Genomic DNA, 20721 nt, shown 5'->3' with positions numbered 1-20721 from the left:
AGCGCTTTCGAGCGGTCTTGTGTGGAAGTACAGCGCCACTTACATTCCCGGCATATGTACTACAGCGTTTCCAGCGGTCTCGTTTGAACAGACACGTTAAATGAAACGAATGCATGTGAACGGAAGACTTTTTTGAAAGCGCATACTGTGCATAAACGCAAACGTTCCCGTGTGCATATGGCCTAAAGAAGAAGGATTTGGCAAACATGCTAGTATCACATCAACCCTACACTGTTTGAGTTGTATCCGTGCCTTAGACAAACACTGCACTGGGCTCTAAAAACACAACATATTGAGGTAAAAATGTCCCCTTTTATTTTGGTCCATCTCCAGCCAGACCTTTTGATATTTGCTGTGGTTCGCTCCTCTACTTTGTGAGACTGCTGGCCTCTTGAGAGTCAGATTCTCCATCGTCTCCTGACGCTTTTTCTCTGGCCATCAGCCAGATGAGCCACTGTGCTGAGAACAAACAGAGTAGAGAGATGAGACAAAAAGAGCCCAGCTAATGCATATATCTTTGAAAACGGCCGCTTGATGTCATGTCTTTCAAGCCACATCTGGAAGTGTAAGATTGTTTGTGTTATTCATCAGAGGATAGGATTGATTTAGTATTTGAAAGGCTGCAATACTATATAGAGTGTCAGTATTGAGATGTTCTTCTGTCCTTTAATGGCCCAGTTTCTCTGTGGCTATGTTTATGTTTCAGGGTTAGTTAAGGCCCCAGCTCCACGAGGACGAAAACGGGTTGAATCCGCATATTTCTCATGCGTATAGCCATCTAAGCTCGACGACGCCGTAAGGGAAACGTAGAAACAGACCCCGCAAACGACAACGGGTCCAAAGGTGGATAGATCTGGGAACGGAGCGCTCTGGGGGGTCCAACGGGGCCGTGGAGTCGCCTATACGGTAATTTGTTTTCATAGCCCCGCCTCTCCCCGCGTCTCCCCCGCAGGGTTGCTATCGTGCTCCAGTCGCTACTGACCATGCTACAGTTCTTTGTGCAACATCTACAGGAGCTCCTCCTTGAATTCAGATTATTTATCTTTATCTCGATATGGACATAAACGCGAGTGAAGTCTAATCTGACAGGACGGAGACACGCAGCTCCTGCCGCTGTGATGCAGCGGGAGCAAAACACACACTTCAAGTCAGATCATCACCCTTAGCTATTTTAATTACCTCTCAAACTAAACTAGTTATAAATATGTTCATTTTTACTGTCGGGTCACTCATTACAGGATCAGCTGCTGCATGAGACAGACACTGACGCTGTCAGAAGAGAGGAAAAAGAGACAGGCTCCGTGTATTTGATGATTATATATCATTATATCGTCGTTATTCATTTGTTTTAAAGCTCAATAAATAACAATGAAGACCTTTGACCGGCACTTTTATAATTTTGTCCGGAAGATTTAAACTTTAACACACGCTGACCGGCGAAAAACTCTGCCCGGTTCCGTCGGCCCCCACCGCGGAGAATACACAGAAGTGCAGCCATGACAACCATTCTTCTTCGCTGCTTTTGTGGAGGAAGTTACAGCGCCACGTACAGGTTCGGCATATGTACTGCAGCTTTTCCAGCGTTTGGATGTAAACGGAGCCGTCTCGTGGAGCTTGACACAATCCGGTGTATATTGCGTGGGGACGGAAGGTTTTTTGCGGTTGCATTTGCGTTACTCCGATGCGTTTTGCCATATTTGTCCTCGTGGAGCCGGGGCCTAAGTGAAGCAGTAAATCAAGCTCCAGGGGTGTTGTTATCTATGTTTACTTTCCTCTTATTGGTATTTCTATTGGCGCAGCTGGCAGAGAGGTCAAATACACTATAAAGCCCCATGAGACCCTCCCCTATATCTGTCTGTTACTGTGTCCCTCAACTCACCTTACAAACACACACAGAAACAAACACACACACACATCCTTTTCAATCCCAGATTTTTAAACATTCATCTTTCAAAGCACAGTAGTATAGTTTATTAATTGTTTTGCATTTTTTAAATGCTATTTGAGTTGTGAAGATAATAAAGCTAATTTTAATTGTTATAGTTACCATCATACTGTTCCTGTGAGGCCAATTGGTGAGTAATAATAGTAAGATGGTGATACATTTATTGATTTAGCAAGAAATGACTGCTTGTATCTACCATTGACGCAAAAGGTCAACTACAGAGTTGTCCCCGGGGGGGGGGGGGGGTCGGTCGGTCAAGGGCATTGCAGGCTTTACCTGAGTCCTGTTGAGAGTTATGAAGGACTCACAGCGGGTTATGTATTGCTCCTAAACATTTACTTACTTGATTAAGGGGGACCTATCATGCAAAATGCACTTTTGTACGTCTTTTATACATGAATATGTGTCCCCGGTGTTCCAGGGAACTCACCAAGTGTCAGAAAACACAACCCTCTCTATTTTTCTCCATACCCAAATCTCTAAAAAAGGGGCTGCAACGGATCTGATAAAAGTGGCACTACGGCTCTTGGGCCAACTCCACCAATCAGGAGGAGACAGCCACGGCCATTGCCGTTCGAAAGCGCTGGAGACGCTGTAGTACATGTAGTACACCATCTACTGGCCAGGCCAGTAGATGGTGCTGTTCTCACAGAATCAGCCCTTGCAAAAACAGAGCTAACATTTTTCAAATTGAGCGAAATGAGGCATGGCTAAAATGCATGATCTGTTTGGTATTTTGAAAAAAGAAAAGTATAAATATGCCTTATATAGGTATGGTCCTACACTATATTATTCAAATATAGCATGATAGGTCCACTTTAAGTTCACACCTCTTTCTCACACACTATATCTTGTAAATACTTAACAGGATAAGATATTACAGATTTGTTTTAATCAGGCATGATAGTAGATATCGTAACGGACCCAATACCTATATTAATGCCAAACTTGCTGCTCATTGAAGTGCAAAGAGTTCTTATAAAACCTGTAAACTTACAAGAAAATAAATCCAAATATAAAAAGACCGCAGCAAAATCTATTTTTGTCTTATTGTGACAAAACCAAGTGGTGGTTAGAGTCACGGTTTAACCAACAAAACGTACAAACTGAACTCTACTCTCTCTGATTTTTAATTAGGATGCTTTCCCATCCTGAAAGGCTGTAGCCACGTATAGTCATGAACTCATGAGTGTGATTATTTGGTTTAATCTAAAACCTGTGTACCTTTTCAGTACTTGATTGCACATAATTATAAAAATGACATAGTTTTCCGTTTTTGCTGGTTCAACACCTAATGTTTGGAATATTCTTTTTCAAATAAGGAGCTGCGTGATTTGCATAATCAAATAAAATGGCTGATTTTATTTGTATAATAATCACATTACTCACATTACTCCATCAATCACTCCAATCACACCAATTTCTTTGTGACATGTTTTAAAGACAAAACACTTCAGTACTGCAAGGTAATTAATTATTAAGAAAGTACGGTGGCTGAGAAGTGCAAACGACAATTACAAAGTGTGAAACACTTTAGCAAAGCTTGAGACAAATTTACATTTTATAAAACAAAATTACATTAGCAAAACACTTTTACCAAAGAAAAAACTATTTAACATTAACAAAAACAAATTAACAAAATGCGAAACACTTTTACAAAGCTAGAGACAAATTTGCATTTTATAAAACAAAATTACATTAGCAAAACACTTTTACAAGAACTGAGACAAATTTACAAGTCTCGAAACATTTTAACATTTCCCGAAACACTTTAACAAACTAGAGAATCAAACCGGAAAGGGAATGTCCATCATACCAGAAGTGACGTACAAGTGATTGACACAAAATTAAGTTTGTTTTGGCGTATACCTATGGACGGTACGAGTGTGTTTATGGTCGTTAAACATGTTTTGTCCGTTCTCTGGATACCACCCGGGCCAAGTGGCACGGTTTTGCTCATCACAATATACTTTCTCGTGCGCAAGAGAAAGTTACCGGATCGCCAAGTAGAAAGTGGAGCTGTGCCTTTTACACACAGCCTTCGCTGTGTTTACCTTCATTAGAACAGCTAAAGAGTGACTGCAGGCTGCTTCGTTTTAACCATACACACATCGAACTGCCCGAATATTCCCCCTATTACTCGTTTTAAGGAGATGATGTCAGGTCCACAAGGCGCATGACGTGTGTGATTGTGCACTGCTCAGCTCCACTCTGTGTGTCCGACACCGGCATTTGTTTTCAAATGACCATGAACAGTAATTTACACACATCTGGCCAACTCCATAGGTATATGTGTGTGTTCCCAAATGAAATAAATGTGTTTAATCTTAATCTCGGTGTAGTGCTCAGTGCTGTCGGAGTGCACCGGAACACTGCGGTCAACTCAGCTGTCGCTCTTCATTTTTGAGTGCGCGATTAATAGCGCCTTTACGGTAATCGCCGAGAAGCGGCACTGACGCTAGTACAAGAGTCAAATAATGCATGTTTTTGTGCTATATTTGCGATAAAAATGTGTTTTACCATTGTTCTATTGTTATATGTGTTCAATATAACTTATATAGAGGCTCTTGTATAGGAAAGGATTGGACCAACGTGTAGGTTGACTTGCTCTCGTTTATTAATCACCGATGGGCAACCGTTACATCATAAAGGTTCCTACCCACCTATTATGCTTGATACTACAACCATAAGTTCTTTAATAAAACTGACACTGTTGGACTCAGTACTAGTTTGACTGCTACCAACAATAAAATGAAGTACTTTTAATGTGTACTTTTTCAGTTATTCTCTGTCAAACTCCCCTCCTGGATTTTTTGCAATAAGTTTTACATGAAATTGATACTGTTGGACTCAGTACTACTTGGACTACTCCCAGAAGTACAATCAAGTACTTTTAAGTGTTTCGGGACAGGTTAAAGTGTTTCGAGACTTGTACATGTGTCTCGGTTCTTGTAAAAATGTTTCGCCAATGTAATTTTGTTTTATAAAATGTACATTTGTTTGATAAAAAGTAAATTTGTCTCTAGCTTTGTAAAAGTGTTTCACACTTTGTAATTCTCGTTTGCACTTCTCAGCCACCGTAAGAAAGAGATCACATAACATAACGCAAATGAAAGGACTGAAAGTGACCCATTTTGTAAAACAACTATAAGGTTGTCCATTTAACACATTGGTTTAATAGTGCTGCTACCAGCCAGTTGTTCACTTGCTGGTTAACTGCCCGGGATGATGAATCATTGATGAGAGAACAAGTGTGTCTGAGTCTGCTCAGAGGTGGCAGGGACGGACAGCTGACCTGTTTTCAAACGGTTTCGCTCTCATCTTCCTCTGTATCCTGCAGGAAAGCACATTTTAGGTTAAGTGAATGTGTGTTGACTCCATGATAGGCTATAGGGAAATAGATGGCACCCAATTAGACAGCACACATTTTCATCCCAAAAAGGTCACAGGGAAAAATTGAACATCTTGCTTGTCGTACAATTAGACATTCGAGCCAGGAGCGGGTTTGGATTATGATAGGACAGTTAATCTATTTGCTATTTATTTATTCATGTCCCAGCTGAGAGGAAATATAGATTACTGGTCAAAGCAACTCATGTGTCAAAGATAAGATCTGCTTATCATTGTTTATTGTTGTATCAAAATGTACCTCTATTTCTGTTTGCAATACAGATACAGGAAAACAAGCTAATCTTAATTAGAGTTTTATTATTTTTTCAGAGATTGTGTGGCAGTTTGCTTTATATGAAAAGGGTTTTTGATCATGCTAACAACAGAGGGGGGTGATAAGAAAGACACTTGATATGCACATGTTGAGTCACAGAGTTCTTTGAAATACATCAAAGGGCAACACTCTGTATATCAATAGAAAGTGGAAATGAAATGAATAGTATATTCACGGATTAAACAGGAAAAATACCTGCAGGGTGGGAAACCTTTTTAATAAACACCTCCGTGAGGAGAGAGTTAAACGGTGATGATGAGATTTGTTAAAACATAAAAATATCTCTACAGCTCTTGTCAGCCATTATGCTGTAAGGACTGTGACTGTAAAACTGTTGACCAGTATAGATATATGTTAGAGGTTTGAGATAAACACACACATCAAACATGTTTATTTAAATGCTATCTTCCTTAGGAAAAAAGACCCACTCTCAACCATCTATATATGTATTAATTGATATGCAATGCACACAAGTAGCCTCAAGATTTATTGTGATATTCAGAACAGCTGCAGTTTAGTTCTTTGGCCAGGCTTCTCCAACAATGATCCATACAAATGCTGCAAGAAGAAATAAAATCATGTAACATAATTAAGTAAAAGTAAAATATATACAAATATAGAGAAAAAGAATCGCAAATCACTAAAGTAAGAACATTTTTCCCAAACAATTCACAATGTTTTAGTTCCTGGCAGGAATGTAAACGACAATGTGGCAGAGCAGGACTAGAACTATACATGTTATCAAACCTCATCAAAGTTCATCCGTTTAATTAAACATAACATTTCACTGAAATGATTGTTAACTAAACTACTAAAAATGTGTGATTTCCTGCTCAGCTTCACATGCCACAAGAATGTCGAAATGTCAGCACTAATTAATTTTGGCTGTGACAACCTATTTGGAGTTGGAAGACATTTTTTTAATTTCCTGTGCTCAAGGCAAGAATCCACACATGCAGCAGAGTGAGGACTCAAACTGTCAAATAGTGGTGAAAATATTCAGGGTCTCACTTCTACCAAAGAGGATATGAGGGGGTTTCATGGTAATGGTGTGTTAATCAGTCAAATCACCTGATGTAGTCTCTGGGAGGAAACTGCAGTCCTCAAGAGTTAACGGAAAAAAATATGATAATTATGAACAAGTACTATTTTAACAAGGTAAGTGTGTCTGTCAGAAATGCACATATATATTAGTACACATCTTTCTCACATGCTGTTTTTTTCCCTCTCATCTGTGACAGTATCCCATGGAGACACGTGTGTGCGCGCCTACAGTATCGTGAACTGTCTTTGTCTACATTTCTCTGCTCATTATCGTAGCAGGTTCAAGGAGATGGGAACTCATTTGCATAGCAGCCCCAGGGCGTCGGAGCCAGGTGATTCATACCAGCTCCTTCACTCTTATTTTGAAGAGGATTAGATTAAAACCAATAAATCTGCCTAGATCACCCTGACCCAGAGGAAGAGGAGTCAGGTGACTGGTGTGGAACCATCCAACATGTTTCTTGCCCTCTTTGAATTGCCCAGAAAAGCCATATTTGTCACACAACCATGGCAACATTGCAACCCTGTGCAGTCATTTTCCGTTCAGAGACGAGGCTTTCATGTAATTCTGAGGATGTTCACGCAGCGAGAGGCAGACTAGTGAGAGCATAACAATTCCAATAAAGCAAGTTATATCGTGTTGTAGGGTGTGATCTCTCCTTGAATGTGTCTATGTGGGAAAGTACCTATGGAAAAACCACAAGACATCCTGAACTAAGAGAACAAAAAAAGGCATTTATCCAATAGAAAAATTGTAATTAAACTTAACGTCTTTTCATTAAGCACATATTCATTAAAAATAGTGTCTTCAAATGAGAGTGGAGATTCAGAGGAATCTGCTTCTCAAAAGAAAGCACTTTAGTTTCAATAAATGGTCACTTGATGCCTGACAGATTCAAATGAACATTTTTTTACCTGAAGTCTTTCTAATTAAGTAGATGTATTTAATTAGTTCTGATCCAACTTTTTTAAAGCTCCTTAAACACACATATCGTGATCTGTTGTTGGTTAAACTACTTACTAGTTTATAAAATGGCCTACCCTTGGCAACAGATAAATGCTAACACTTCTAATGAATTGATGATAATGAGCCAGTGTTTTTTTTATAACTTAATAGCATTATTGAGGCAATATTCTGCATGATTTGCTTTAAAAAAAAAATTGGTTTAGCTACATTTTGCTGATACTTGCATAGTCTGTAAGTAGAATGTTTAGTACAACTTTTACTTCAAATAGAGTCATTTAAGTTTGTGTTATTGCTACAAGTGTTACATCTGAATAAATATCTACAGCTGTAGCCGAAGATGCGTTTGTTGATAGTTGTTTGTTAGCTAAGAAATTTGACAGGATTAACGCACGAGCGCTCTCCACATAGTTTGATGTGTTGAAGAGTTTGGATATAAGAGGAACAGCACTAATGAATGAAAACATATGCTGTTATATCATCTTTTATCCAGGAGGAGTAACCATTTTGTGAATTGGCTATGTGGCAAACATATTATCACATTTCAGATTGAAACATACTACAGTAAAGCAAGGCTGATTTTAAGGATCTTGCACTGCTTAGGAGCGATCTACAGTCTTTTTGGTCATGTCTTCCTGCATCGTATGTCTTACTAAAACATTCATGTGTCACTTAGCGACCGATCACAGCTGAGCCTTGTGCTGCGGGACTCTGACGGCCCGATGGAGAGCGTGCGTCTCTGCAATCCTTTGAGAACTCTGTTAAAGCATGAAGCCAAACTAAGCAAGGCAAATGTCCTCTAGAGAAAACATTTCATAATATTTATAAACCCTCTACTCTCTACACACACACCACAGGAGGGTGCAAATGTAGACACGTTGATGTAAATGATAATGCAACTCGAATGGACTCACACGGATGAACATATTCATATTAATGTGCCACAGACATAGTGTTATGTCAGCAAAGTGAAGACATCTTCAACCTACCTATGTCTGATATTTTCTGCTTGTCGGAAGTGTTGTGCCTATCGTACAACATCACAATTATCTTTGCTGTCGCTCTTTTCATAAGCCACATCTTGGGAAGCATTTGTTCGAGCAGAACAGCAGCATTTTTTCACACTGCACAAAATCTACCTGACTGATCAGGCCATTCTGCTTTTATAACTGAACGCTAGTCGCAGTATAATACTTCACATGCTTGTCTCATTTTGTTTCTAATTCCAGCACATTGTGATTATGAGCGCTTAAAACCTCAATTACGGAGACCTGTCAAAGTAAAGCTGTGGTGTGATAACTTCCATTTACTTCAATTTCCTTCAGGGATGTGCGTATGTGCACGAATGAAGACAAAAGAAGCCACAATGTCTCTTGTTATATGTTAAGAAAATATCACTTGTCACCGGCTTGGTCTTCAATATCAGGATACATGTATTTATTATCATCACACACAGAGGTTGCGTGGGACAAATAGTTCCCCAAATAGTGTCCTTGACATACAAGAGAGGGTGTTACAGTCACAAGATGCAGAATACCGGTTCAAAGCAGTATTCAATGTTTAGTTCAGATTAGCTAAGCCTGCGTAAGCAATAAACATGACAGTCATATGTCTATCTCCATAGAGGCTGAATCATCAAGTTAGTCGTTGTCACATAGCTATCATAAGCCTAAAACAGTGTGTCCTGACGCTCTTCTAGGTAATCATACATCCTGTTACGTACACAGCTACGTAGGGCCTTTGTTATCATGTGCTACTCCGATATTAGAAGATTACATTCAGTATTTTCCCAACATTATACATCTAATTTTCCATTTTGTGTCCCTTTCTTCCACAGGAGAGGAAGCTGTGTGCATTCCCAACTATAGAGATCTGTGGCTCAGATGTCATCAACTACATGGTCCCACTGTCCCGCCAGACAGACTTCTTTGTTCCAGAGATGAAGGAGGAGGTGAAAGCAGATGTTAAAGAAGAGGACTCTGATGAAGACAGAGGAACTGACATCACAGGTAATGATCGTTTTGCAGCAGACGGTAAACTTTACCAAACAAGATCATTTTATTTTGACTGAAACAAAAGTTATAATTTGTATTTTGCCATCTAATTGCAGTCCATTGAAGCGTGTTGATAGAAACAGAGGTTTCCACTCCGTTGATGCTACAGCTTGTGAAATATGTGACAACTTTCATTTTGTGTGACATCCCACTGAATCCCCTCCTGCCCCTGATCACTGAGGACATGTGATATAGAAGACTCTGTAATTGTTCTGTCACTACAAGTATGTGTCTTCAAGCGCAATGTCTTCTCTGCTGCTATCACTCTTTCAAACCCGCTGCACCTGTAGGCTGGACGCATGGCGGTATTGACTTTGTCATTGTACAAATCAGTAGAGAAAGTAAATGCTGTTGGTGCGAAGGGACAGAGTGGGTGGAGGTGGGTGGATTTATATCGTGCAGTACACTTGGGTCAGGTTCCTGTGTTAACTTCCCTCGTAAACACAGCTTATGAGTTATGGAAGAAGGTCTTATATGGTCTGTAAATGTTTGCCTGTCTTTGGCATGTTTAGATCAGATTGAAGCAGATCTGTTTGTGTTGCCTGAATTGAATAAGGCCATTTTTCAGACAGAAATGGCACAGTTGTCAGCTTTGGTTCCAGTGATTTTCTTTTCTCTTTTCTCTCTTGAACCCAGAGTCAAGGCGTTTCACATCTTTAAATTACTTTGTCAGCATTTCAAGACCAAGGGAACGTTTCCATTATGGTTTGCTTTTATACCAAATGAGAAGGTTAGTGAGAACAACTGCTTGAAAAACATTTAACTAGGGTGATTTAGGTCTTGTCTTCATGTTTTACAATCTTTTGATTAAAGCGTATTTCACACACTATCAGGTAAGGATTTTTCACCTCCCTTAATGCATCCCTAATCTTGGCATTCAGGGTATAACTGAGGAACATCATAACAGGCCAAATCCGATGGTTCGGGGGTAATAGTCTGACAGGCCTAAAGGGGAACGTTTTTATCTACGGTTTAACTTCCTTCGAGCGTCTTGAAGGGAGTTTTGGTGTGATCGCTAAAGGTTTTCCTCTTACTGTGTCAGGCAAAATTAATATCCTGAAAAAGATCCCCTGATGGTTTAAACTAAAGGCATTTACTAGAGTATTAAAAAATCATAGTGAAAGCCAATTTCCTGTTTATCACGTTGGAACGAATAGTGGTAAAAGCACAAATCAGGAGTCTTAGTTAAACAGCTTTAGGCTCTGTGTAAACTAGTAACATGAGAAACTTTTAAAAAGCCTCTGTATTGTTCGCTAGTGTGTGAATAGAGCTACATAGAATAGAGTTTTTACTTTTACCAGCCATTATATAGCTGTACTGTCTGTTGTTTACAAGTTGGTACCACAAACACAACAGATGTAAACTCTTGTCTGTTCCTTTAGAAAGTTTTGTTAAATGTCTGCAACTCTTGTTTCTTGTTGAGGTGTGCATTTTCCGCTTTTGCAGAGTCAGCTGGGGTATAAATTGTGAAAGCAGGTGTGAGGCTGTATGAATGCGTGCAGTGTTCCTACGTCATGGCTGGTATACCTGTGTGTTATCTGGTTCTGTGTTTGTGCATTACATCATATTAAGGCCTCAATAGCCACCTCCAAAAATGGAGAACCTGTGTTTTTGTTTATGTTCCCCGAGACAGCTGAGGTAACAAGAGACAGATCAATCGGTGTTTCTGAGCTTTGTCTGACAAGCCAGCGGAGGAAATCCAGCTCCGTCAACTGTGAGATTGCCTTTGACTTTTTATCCTTCTGCTCCACCGTCCACATTATATACACCGTCTTGTTCATAAACTCTGCCTGTGCCTGAGTATTTGTCCTGTTTATACCGTCACAGCACGAGCAAGTAAATACCCAAACAAAATGAGGAAACCTTTATGATAATCTGGTGATCACAGCAGCCACTGTTTGTGCTGCGAGAAGCTTATTAATCTTTTAAGGACACAAACCAGCCTCAGTGTAAAATGGGCCAGTGGGCTTCATTTTTATTCAAGTTCCACACAGATTAATGATCCTTTACCAAATAAAACCACAGGGGACTTATTGCAGCCATCTTACAAAATATGGCAGGCTTGTTAAACAACGCATTTTATACGGGTAGTTGTAGATAGGCCCTACCAATTGTCTATCTATTAGTTTTAAAACACTGTATAATGTCACAGCATCGGGTTATAATGCTCTATTAAAGTGATTGATCTAACGTTAGAAGTATATCCACCAGAATTGGCCATTAGGTTAAAGTTGATGCAACATGCCTTAACCCTATTGACTGTTGACGCAGAGTTGAACGGGCCCTCGCCCCCCTGTGCTCGGCGGCACGTGCACCAGTTGCCGTGGCGCTATACTTTTCGCCTCAAGTCGACGCTACGACTTAAGCTCTACATCAATGCCTGCATGACCTCATGGCTGGCCTTTCATCAAGCCTGTGAAATTGGAGAAGATCAAATCATGTTTAGTTGACACATATAAATCTTTAAAAATGGTGTGTTCTGCCTTGACCTATGACGTCATCATGCTGCTATTGCATCATATTTGACATGCAGTTATCCCATCCAAACTTTAAATCGTTTGGATTTACTTTCTATGAAGGGTTTCTAAAAGATCATTACAAATACAGGAAGAACTCAAATTATTCACGATGGAAGAATTCCAGGAGGGAGAGGCCTTGTGGTACATCTGGGCACATTCAGCTGGATATGTGTCAATCGGACTAACGCCTTTCAAAAATCCCAGATATCTTGAGTCCACACATGAAATTTGTCCGAAATGGTGGGTTCTTCTTTTAACTATGACCTCGTCGTTTAAGCTTTTGACTATTCCATCACAGAAGTACGTTCTAGGAAGAGTTAGTACAAGTTCACTGAAAATACAGGAAACGCGCATTACCACACATTATTCAAGATAGCCGACTTCCAGATGGGCGGGGCCTTGCGCTTCCTTTTCTGTAGAGCACATTCAGCTGGATATGTGTGCCAAATTCCAAGTCAATCTGAATAACGGTGAGAGAGGTGTGGCCTGTGAAAGAACTTTAAAAACACAAGACAATCGCACAATATTCATAATAGCCAACTTCCAGATGGGTGGGGCTAATGAAAGCCAATTTTAAATACGTTCACAATCATTTGAATTATGTATGTAGCAACTTTTGTGAATATCGGAAAAACCATAGCTAGTTACTTTGAATAATTTCACAGTACAGTAAAAATGTCATCAATTGTTTATTCTCCTTGAGCCCACAACCTCGCCGTTTGAGCTATCAACTATTCCTTCGCAATTATTATCAAATAATAATATCTAGAGGGGACGAACTAACACCACTATGATTTTGATGAGATTATGATTGGTCCAAAGTGATAGAGGGGGCGCCGGCTCAATTACGCCAGATCTGCCAGATTAAGAAGCACTCCTTTATTTATCTTTGAGTAAATTGCGTTTGTTTGGTCAAAAGAGAAGGTAATATCTAACACCAATGTCATTTTTGGGAGATTATGACCCCCCCTCTGTGTACCCACCGATGACACCATAATGTTTTTCAAATTAATACATGAAACAAACATAGATGCCGAATTTATATCATGTTTTCCACATTGATTCGCTCTGAGTTTTGACTTTTGCTCTTTCAATTAATTTGACTCAATGGCATCCAACTGGAGAAATAGTGCCACCAACTGTTAATCAGGATGTGCGCATATCTCTGCCACATTTAGACTGAAACAAATGTTTACTATAACAACAATAGTAACACATATATTTGCAATACTTGTGGTTTTATGATTATTCTTAAATTCTCCTTCCTTCCAGCTCTAATCTGTAAACAAGACGATCCTTCTACCTCTTAACTTGTGTTTAAAGTTTAAACATTTTACTGTGGCACTTCCCTCCCCATCTTCTCAGGCTCTGATGCTCCTTACGCTCAGCATGCCTCAGCCCTATCTGTTTCTAATTACCTCTCTTCCAAACAGTTGGAAGAACAAGACCTTGATTCTCTGCTAATAATCCCAATGGGCCCAATTTAGCAACTCATTTAGGCAAATGTTATCTAAAAGACTTTCAGAGGCACAGCTGGCTTCAACCAGGGTACCAATTTCAGGACTTTCTGTTGCAGAGGCGGGGTGAAGTTGTCCAGCATGTTGAGGCTCTTCCTTGGGGGGCTGTCCACCTGATTACCCTAAATAGGCCCATTATTTCACATAACGTCCCTTGTTGCAAAAAGAGTCCCTCTGGAAGAGTCCTTTTACTGCAACATGGAATATAAATGGAAGTCAGTAGACTCCTATATGCATTTATACTAACTAAACTTCTCAATGACATCACATTCACACCAGACCTGTTCCCCTGAAGACCCTCCCCCCTGGTTTTGTTTGGACCTGCCAGCTAATCAACAGGCCTATGAATAGATATTATAAATAAACCAAATGGACTTCCCATATAGCATTTTCTTTACTGCAGACAGGATCAGATCTGCTGGATGTGATAATTAGATTGCTAAGTGATGTTGAGCCTCCAATGAATGAAAAGGAAGGACTGATTTCATGGAGGAGCCCGGAGACTCTCTGCAAACACACTTTGACGTGGGGATGAGATTTATTTCTAGTGTGAAAGCAGCAGGAGAAATAGCTCGGACAATAGTGTGTTAGTGTCCTTTGGGATGGTCAAGTAATCTCGTGTCAGATGTTATTGGTTGAAGAGATTTTATATCTAGGCTTTTCCTTTTTAACCAAATGAGATATATTAGGTTGCTTCAAAAATATAAAAAGCGCCAGTACATTATACAATAAGCAGAGGGGCAAGGTTATCTAAGCGATAGAGTAAGAGTCATACATTTGTTTGCAGAGCACGTTTTGGCATTTTGTTTTCTGCTGCCTTGAGGTTTCAAGGGTTTTCAAGGGTTTTCAAGGGGTTTTATCATCATGTGCACAGTAGCTACAGTGCACTGTAGTTATGGCAATGAAAATATTAGATCCCGAGCTCCTCCAACTATGCAACATATTATTTATAGGACATAAGACAAAAAATGTATAATACAAATAATAATACTTTTTTTTAAAAGAATAGTGCAAATGAAACAGAGTACGATACATTTGAATAAAATAGAGCAGGTGAAAGAAACAGAATGTAAGGTTAAATATTGTACAGTGAAATACAATGAACTATAACTATTAAGATAATAAATGAAATACATTCTAAGATGCAACCAGATGAATGCTTTGGGTTATAGAGGCACTTAACAGAGCTCAAGTGTTTAGCAGTCTTAACTAAACATCCTCTGAAGTGTCGCTGAGTAATATGTGTTGTGATGGTGAGAGATGTGATGTGCAACTTACAATTACAAGTCTTGATTCATATTCTGCATTAAAAAACAAAGCCTCATGTATTTCCTTTGTATTCCTCATTTCAGTTGTCTTTAACTTCGACCTACGTGACACAGAGTGCTGGTTATTTTACGAACACTAATTCATTTCATACTTCCTGTCAAGATTTTCATATTTCTGGCTTTTCCTGCAATAACAATGTTCTTCGCACAACATTTTTGGCTGACACAGAAACACCTCACATTAACAGTAGATAATGAATGGCTTTTCGCTAACAGAGTTTCCTAGATCAAAGGCCAATTAGAATTTGAAGGCATTAGCGAGCTGATCATGCTGGTGAGGAAATCTCCATCAATTAAGCTACTGGAAGTTGTTCCTGATGATTTCAGATATGTGTTGTGTGCTGCAGATGGCCGCAGCTACAACTTTCACAGTTAGCTCTGCCTCTGCTAACTGCTCACATGGCTCTTTTTCTTATATGAATAAAGTATAGTTTCTCTCTTTTACGTTAATAATCTTGTTTCTCTGAGTTCTGCTTGGACTGCTGATGAGTTTTAATAACCCTCTTCAAGCTGGAGGAAGTAAGTGTAGTATCATTATAATGAAGTATCTTAAAGGTAGGGTAGGTAAGTTTGAGAAACCGGCTCGAGATACACTTTTTGTTATATTCCATGGAATGCTCTTAACATCCCGATAGCAATGAATATCTTAAGTGCTTTGACAAAAAATCCATAAAAAATGTCATCTGTGGAAGCCGTAATACTGTAAAAAGCACGACCAATCATTTGAGCCGGCCCGGCTAAAATGATTGGATGGCCTACCTGCCTGTCAGCCTTCCATCTGTGCACAAACGTACCTCGTGCCCTCATTGGTCATGTGCGCGTTCGTGTGTGTTGGAGGAGGGGCTCTATAAGGAAGTGGCAGATTTTCTCCGGTTGTGTATTTTCAAATTCTAGCGATCTCGAGCCGGTTTCTCAAACGTACCTACCCTACCTTTAAAGGCACAGGTCTGGTTAACTTTGAGATGCCAAGAAGTTTCAAAATGCAAACTTCTTTGTTTTGCCCCGCTGGATGGTAAAGAATGAAGAAGCATTCACACACATCTTTACACCCTTGGATCATCTTGAATGTATTACACATCCTGATGTTAATGTAAACTGCTGTTGACCAACACTAAATAAAAAGAGCATGTTATCCCCATTCTGGCCCACTTATTACTTCCTGTACTTTTTCTAAATTAAGGTCAGCACCAAGCTCTCTATGGCATCCTGTTATATCTCTGAACGTATGACCTCTGCACCAGGAAAGCTCAGATCTTCTGATCAATTTCTCACACACTGCAGGCTCAAAAAACAAAGGGCGCTGTGATTTGACTCTTTTTGCTCCGACACTTTATTGCCTGCCCCTCTTTCTATGTTCGTTTGTTTGTTTTGTCGGCAGGTGTTCGGAGAAACTTCTGGCTCGATGTAATGAAACTTGGTGGAAGATTATGAAAGTTCAAGTGATCATTCCCTCAAGATGGAACGGAGATGGTGTTGTTCAAACGCTCTGAGCATAACTTTTTTGTGGTGCCAATGTTGTTCACACATGACCCCTTTAGGCACACCACCTGGATATTGGACCATCTGAGGAGCATGTGAATGCACCATTGCTTCCTGAGTGACACTGTCGTTTTTCCCTGTTCCCTTCTGAACTGTGAAGGTCGCAGTAACTTCTTTACAATCCCTCCTGGGGGAAAACACGAGTAAACATATGAACTCATAATAAATCAGCAACAGAACACCTGTAGTGCCCTCTAATTGAGTTTTCCTCGCATGCAATCACTTCAGTTTGTTTTTGCCCTCTCATGGAGCCTGTTGTTCCTGTCTCTCTCCCGTGTTGATGCAGGTGCAGACTCCCACAGTGATGTGAGTTCAGTCAGCAGCGGTGTGCCCTGGGACAGCAGAGAGACGTCGCTGGCCGCCTCCACAGCCGCCTCCCTGGTATCTTCCCTGCCTCTGAGGGACGTAATGGACGCCAATGATGACATTAAGCACAGGGACAACAGCGAGAGAGGCTCGAACGAGTCTGTGGGCAGCGGCTCGTCCTTTGAAGAGCTTGACATGGATCAGGAGGAGCAGGAGGCGGGAGGAGAGAGGGAGGAGAAGGGAGAGGCGGGGGTCCCTGAGGGTGAAGATGGAGCGAGAGAAGCAGTTGAACTGGTGGCTGAGAAGAAGGAGCCCTTGGGGGATGGAGAGGAGTAGAGAGGATGCTGAAGAGATAAGAGAAGAGGCCGTGTAACGCTAGAGTTTCTCAGTTCTTGCTGGCTATCTGTCGTGTAATCTTGTTGGTGGATCTAAAGCTGTTCATGCCATGACCAACATGCCATATTTTCTGCGCCTTGAATTCTCTTTCTGATGCCTGTACTTTTTGTTATATTATAATCTCTTCTTTTTTTTATTATCCTCGATCCTATATATGAACTAAAACAGAGAGCCCCATTTGTTGAAGTCTTTTTAAGTTAACCCACATGTCTCAAATGAAATGCAAAGTTCATTTAACCCTGTCTTTCTTTCAGGCCATAACCCGGTGTGAATCCCCTCTATTCCCGATCAGATACAAAGTGAAAATAGAGTTTATTATTAACACAAAAGGAAGGACGCTGATGAACTGGATCATCAAACAGAACATGTTCCCCGTGTATGACTGTTGATATTGTACCCCACTTTCAAGGTCTTGTCCTAAAGAGTTTTGTCGTAAGTTGTTGGTGTGTTACCCACTTTTGGTGTTTTGATATACAGTAACTGTGGGGTGAAAATGTGCAGATTTCTGATGGACCTATGTCAGTGTGTTCTTTTTTTTCCTAATATGGAGAATATCTTTCGCACAGGGGGAAATTCTGAAGACCAAGGCATACAAACTTTTATCAACACCAGTAAAGTAACATCACCGAAGCCTCAAAGTCACCAAGCCTAGGATTTTAAAATGCAATTTAGAGATTCAAACTTTTCCCTTTGGATACTGTACAGAACATTTTATTGTCACCCTATGCTCAGATAATTGCTTTTAACATATTGTTCTCTTCTATAGTCGGTCTGTTGAACCACTTTACGGTTCTGTTGTAGCCTAAATGCACTCTCTTCCAGGGACTAGTTGTGATTTGTTTGTAGGTTGTTGGTGCTGAGACATTGGAAGTCATGTACAGCACATTGCTATGGTGGTGTCTTTCTGTCTGTAATAAAGAAATCAGATACAAAATTGACAGGAATCCATTGTGCATAGATACATACACTTAAAATGTTTTAAGTTTTAATACAAAGCCACATCATTACCTACTCTGAACACAATTCTTACCAATTTCATTTCTCTGTATCCCAACTGAGATGGAGCTCTCTAACAAGTGGTGTGGGTGGCTCATTGTTGTTCAGAAGTTACAGCCCAATAACTTATTAAACTCTAACTTTCAATGTATAATGACTGCCTCTTGTAACTGCTTTTTTCAAAGTGGAATTCAAATGCTGAATAAAGGAGAAATGTTTAAGAATAAGCCAATAATGGCATTTTTCATCTTTCAGTGCAAGTTGAGGAAATTAGGCGAAGCTGTTCTTATATTTTCTTGAGTGGCATGCGGGTTCCTTTAGGGGAACACTCCTTAAAAAGATGATTACAATATCTCATTGTTTCTGAGTTCTGTCACCCAGGAGCTGCGTTAGTCTGAGCAGCGTTTAAATGAGACATCTGGCATTTGTGTCGCAGTTTATTTAATCAGCTGTTAGTACGGAAGAATAGCCTCCAACAGACTATTGATGTTTGATGGGCACACGCATTCTTTAGCCAGTGGTGCTTAATGAGCATCGTGACCTATAAGTTGAAATGTTTTCATTCAAATCCAGCACCGCGGTAGGCACACTCATTTACTGATGAACACCATCAGCCAGAGAGAGAAAACATCCTTCCTGCTCTGGCAAAGGCTATCATAATGGTGGGTATTGGCTTATTACACATACATCATATATTACTGAAATGTCAAATGTGTCTGAGCTCTTTTTTCTGTCCTAGTTTCAGAATCAGAATCAGAAACATGTTTATTACCAAGTAGGTTTACACGCACGAGGAATTTGACTTGGTGTCGTGGTGCATACATAAAAGTAAAACAAGAATTAAAAACACAGGTAGAGAACTAGATAAATATAACGGTATTTACATTGCAATGGAATGGAATAAGAAGGAATAAAATATGGAATAAAAATCGTCAGTAATAATAATAAAAAAAAAAAAGAAAACAGATATTGTTGTACATTGTGTCCAACACAGTACATAATGTTTGTTATATTCTTATTTAGACAAATTAAATGATAAACCATTACCTCATTGTGGATCATATTATTTTAAACCCCTAAAATATATGTATGTTACTTAAAAATTGAATATTGGTAGGGCTATTGTATTGGAGAACAAAACCCATAAGATGCCTCGTTGATGCCAAATCAAAATAATAGGTTTTTGTTGATACAATCTATGCCAATAAGCATTAAAGCTGTTGTATGGTGTAGAGCAGCTTATTAAGACACTCTATTTCATACTCCTAATTTGACCCACCATCTTTACGCTGCTTCGTTATTGCATGCGTCCAATTCAGAAATCAAGCATCTCAGAGCAATCTGTAAGAAAATGTAATTACATGGTGCCTTAAATGTTTATTCTAAGATGGAGAAACCAAGTTTTATAATATTTCACCTAACAGTCTCTGGGGGACTTTAGTGATTTAAAGTATGAGATTGGTATCCGTACAGCCTACAGAGGTGTGATCGGTCTGCAGGGACAGATGCCCTCCTCACCACATGTCTGTTGCACTTTCAGTTTGAATCCTGCCACCACAACCTTTATCCAAAGGCAAAAATGAAAATCAGGCTAGAAGAGACTTGCGATGACACACTGGGTCAAAAACTGATTTAATTAATTGTGAAACCCACAGGGATGTCATGCAGCTTTGAGGGCGCGGAGATTATTGCCTTCCCATGATGTTAATTATTAATCTCATTACATTGCACGTCGAAAGGGATAGGGGGAGAAGTCTGAACATTCAAATGCAGATGCTCGACCAATGCGTGTCTGAAGCTGCTTTCAGAGGGAAAGGGTCGCAGCTTCCCCTCTTAAAGCCCCCGCGCGCATCGCTGTGCCATCTGGGACTGACCTCACACTCTCCCGCGCCATGTCACAACTTGTTTGCGGATCCCAAATAAGATTACCGACGCTGAAGATGATCGGTCTCCTAAGAATCGTTATTTTTAATACAGTATACCCCCTCCTGACTGCTTGAACAAATAGGGAGCGACTCTTAAAAGCGTCTCCACATCCGATCCAACATCTTACAAACAAGAACAAAGCGGCTGAGAGATGTATTTCTGTTTGGATCTGAATTACATAATGCACGTTTGCGAGAGACTCCAGGACTGTTTTTGCTGAGAGCAAATTCGCCTTTGTTCAGGTGTCCAAAGCTTCTGAGAGTTGAGGCTCTCACAGGTTTCTGGCTCATCTGCAGCTAGATCATTTTTGACAATACTCGTGCCAGTTACTGAAGATTTGGCACAGCCTGCTCGCGTAACAGGTCGAATTAGACTTTTCCTAGAATTCCCTTCAAACCGACACTGTCTCGCATTTTTCTAGATCTTTTCATTTATTCACAGTTGATGCTCAAGAAAGTGAAAC

At 40.0% G+C, this 20721-nt stretch overlaps 1 protein-coding gene across 1 annotated transcript in view; it reads left to right on the top strand.

Annotated features, from left to right (window-relative positions):
• tex264a (testis expressed 264, ER-phagy receptor a) overlaps positions 1-18483 on the top strand; it is a 70657-nt gene extending 52174 nt beyond the window's left edge. Inside the window, exons 3-4 of the mRNA XM_034139067.1 lie at positions 9515-9686; positions 16921-18483. Coding sequence (XP_033994958.1) covers positions 9515-9686; positions 16921-17276 — 528 coding nt within the window. The 3' untranslated portion in view covers positions 17277-18483. The remainder of the gene's footprint in view (positions 1-9514; positions 9687-16920) is intronic.
• The last annotated feature ends 2238 nt before the right edge of the window (positions 18484-20721 follow it).

Source organism: Trematomus bernacchii, unplaced genomic scaffold (genome assembly GCF_902827165.1).
Source record: "Trematomus bernacchii unplaced genomic scaffold, fTreBer1.1, whole genome shotgun sequence".
Taxonomy (NCBI): Eukaryota; Metazoa; Chordata; class Actinopteri; order Perciformes; family Nototheniidae; genus Trematomus; species Trematomus bernacchii.
Note: the sequence above shows the minus strand (reverse complement) of the source record. Positions and strands in the feature narration are given on the sequence as shown.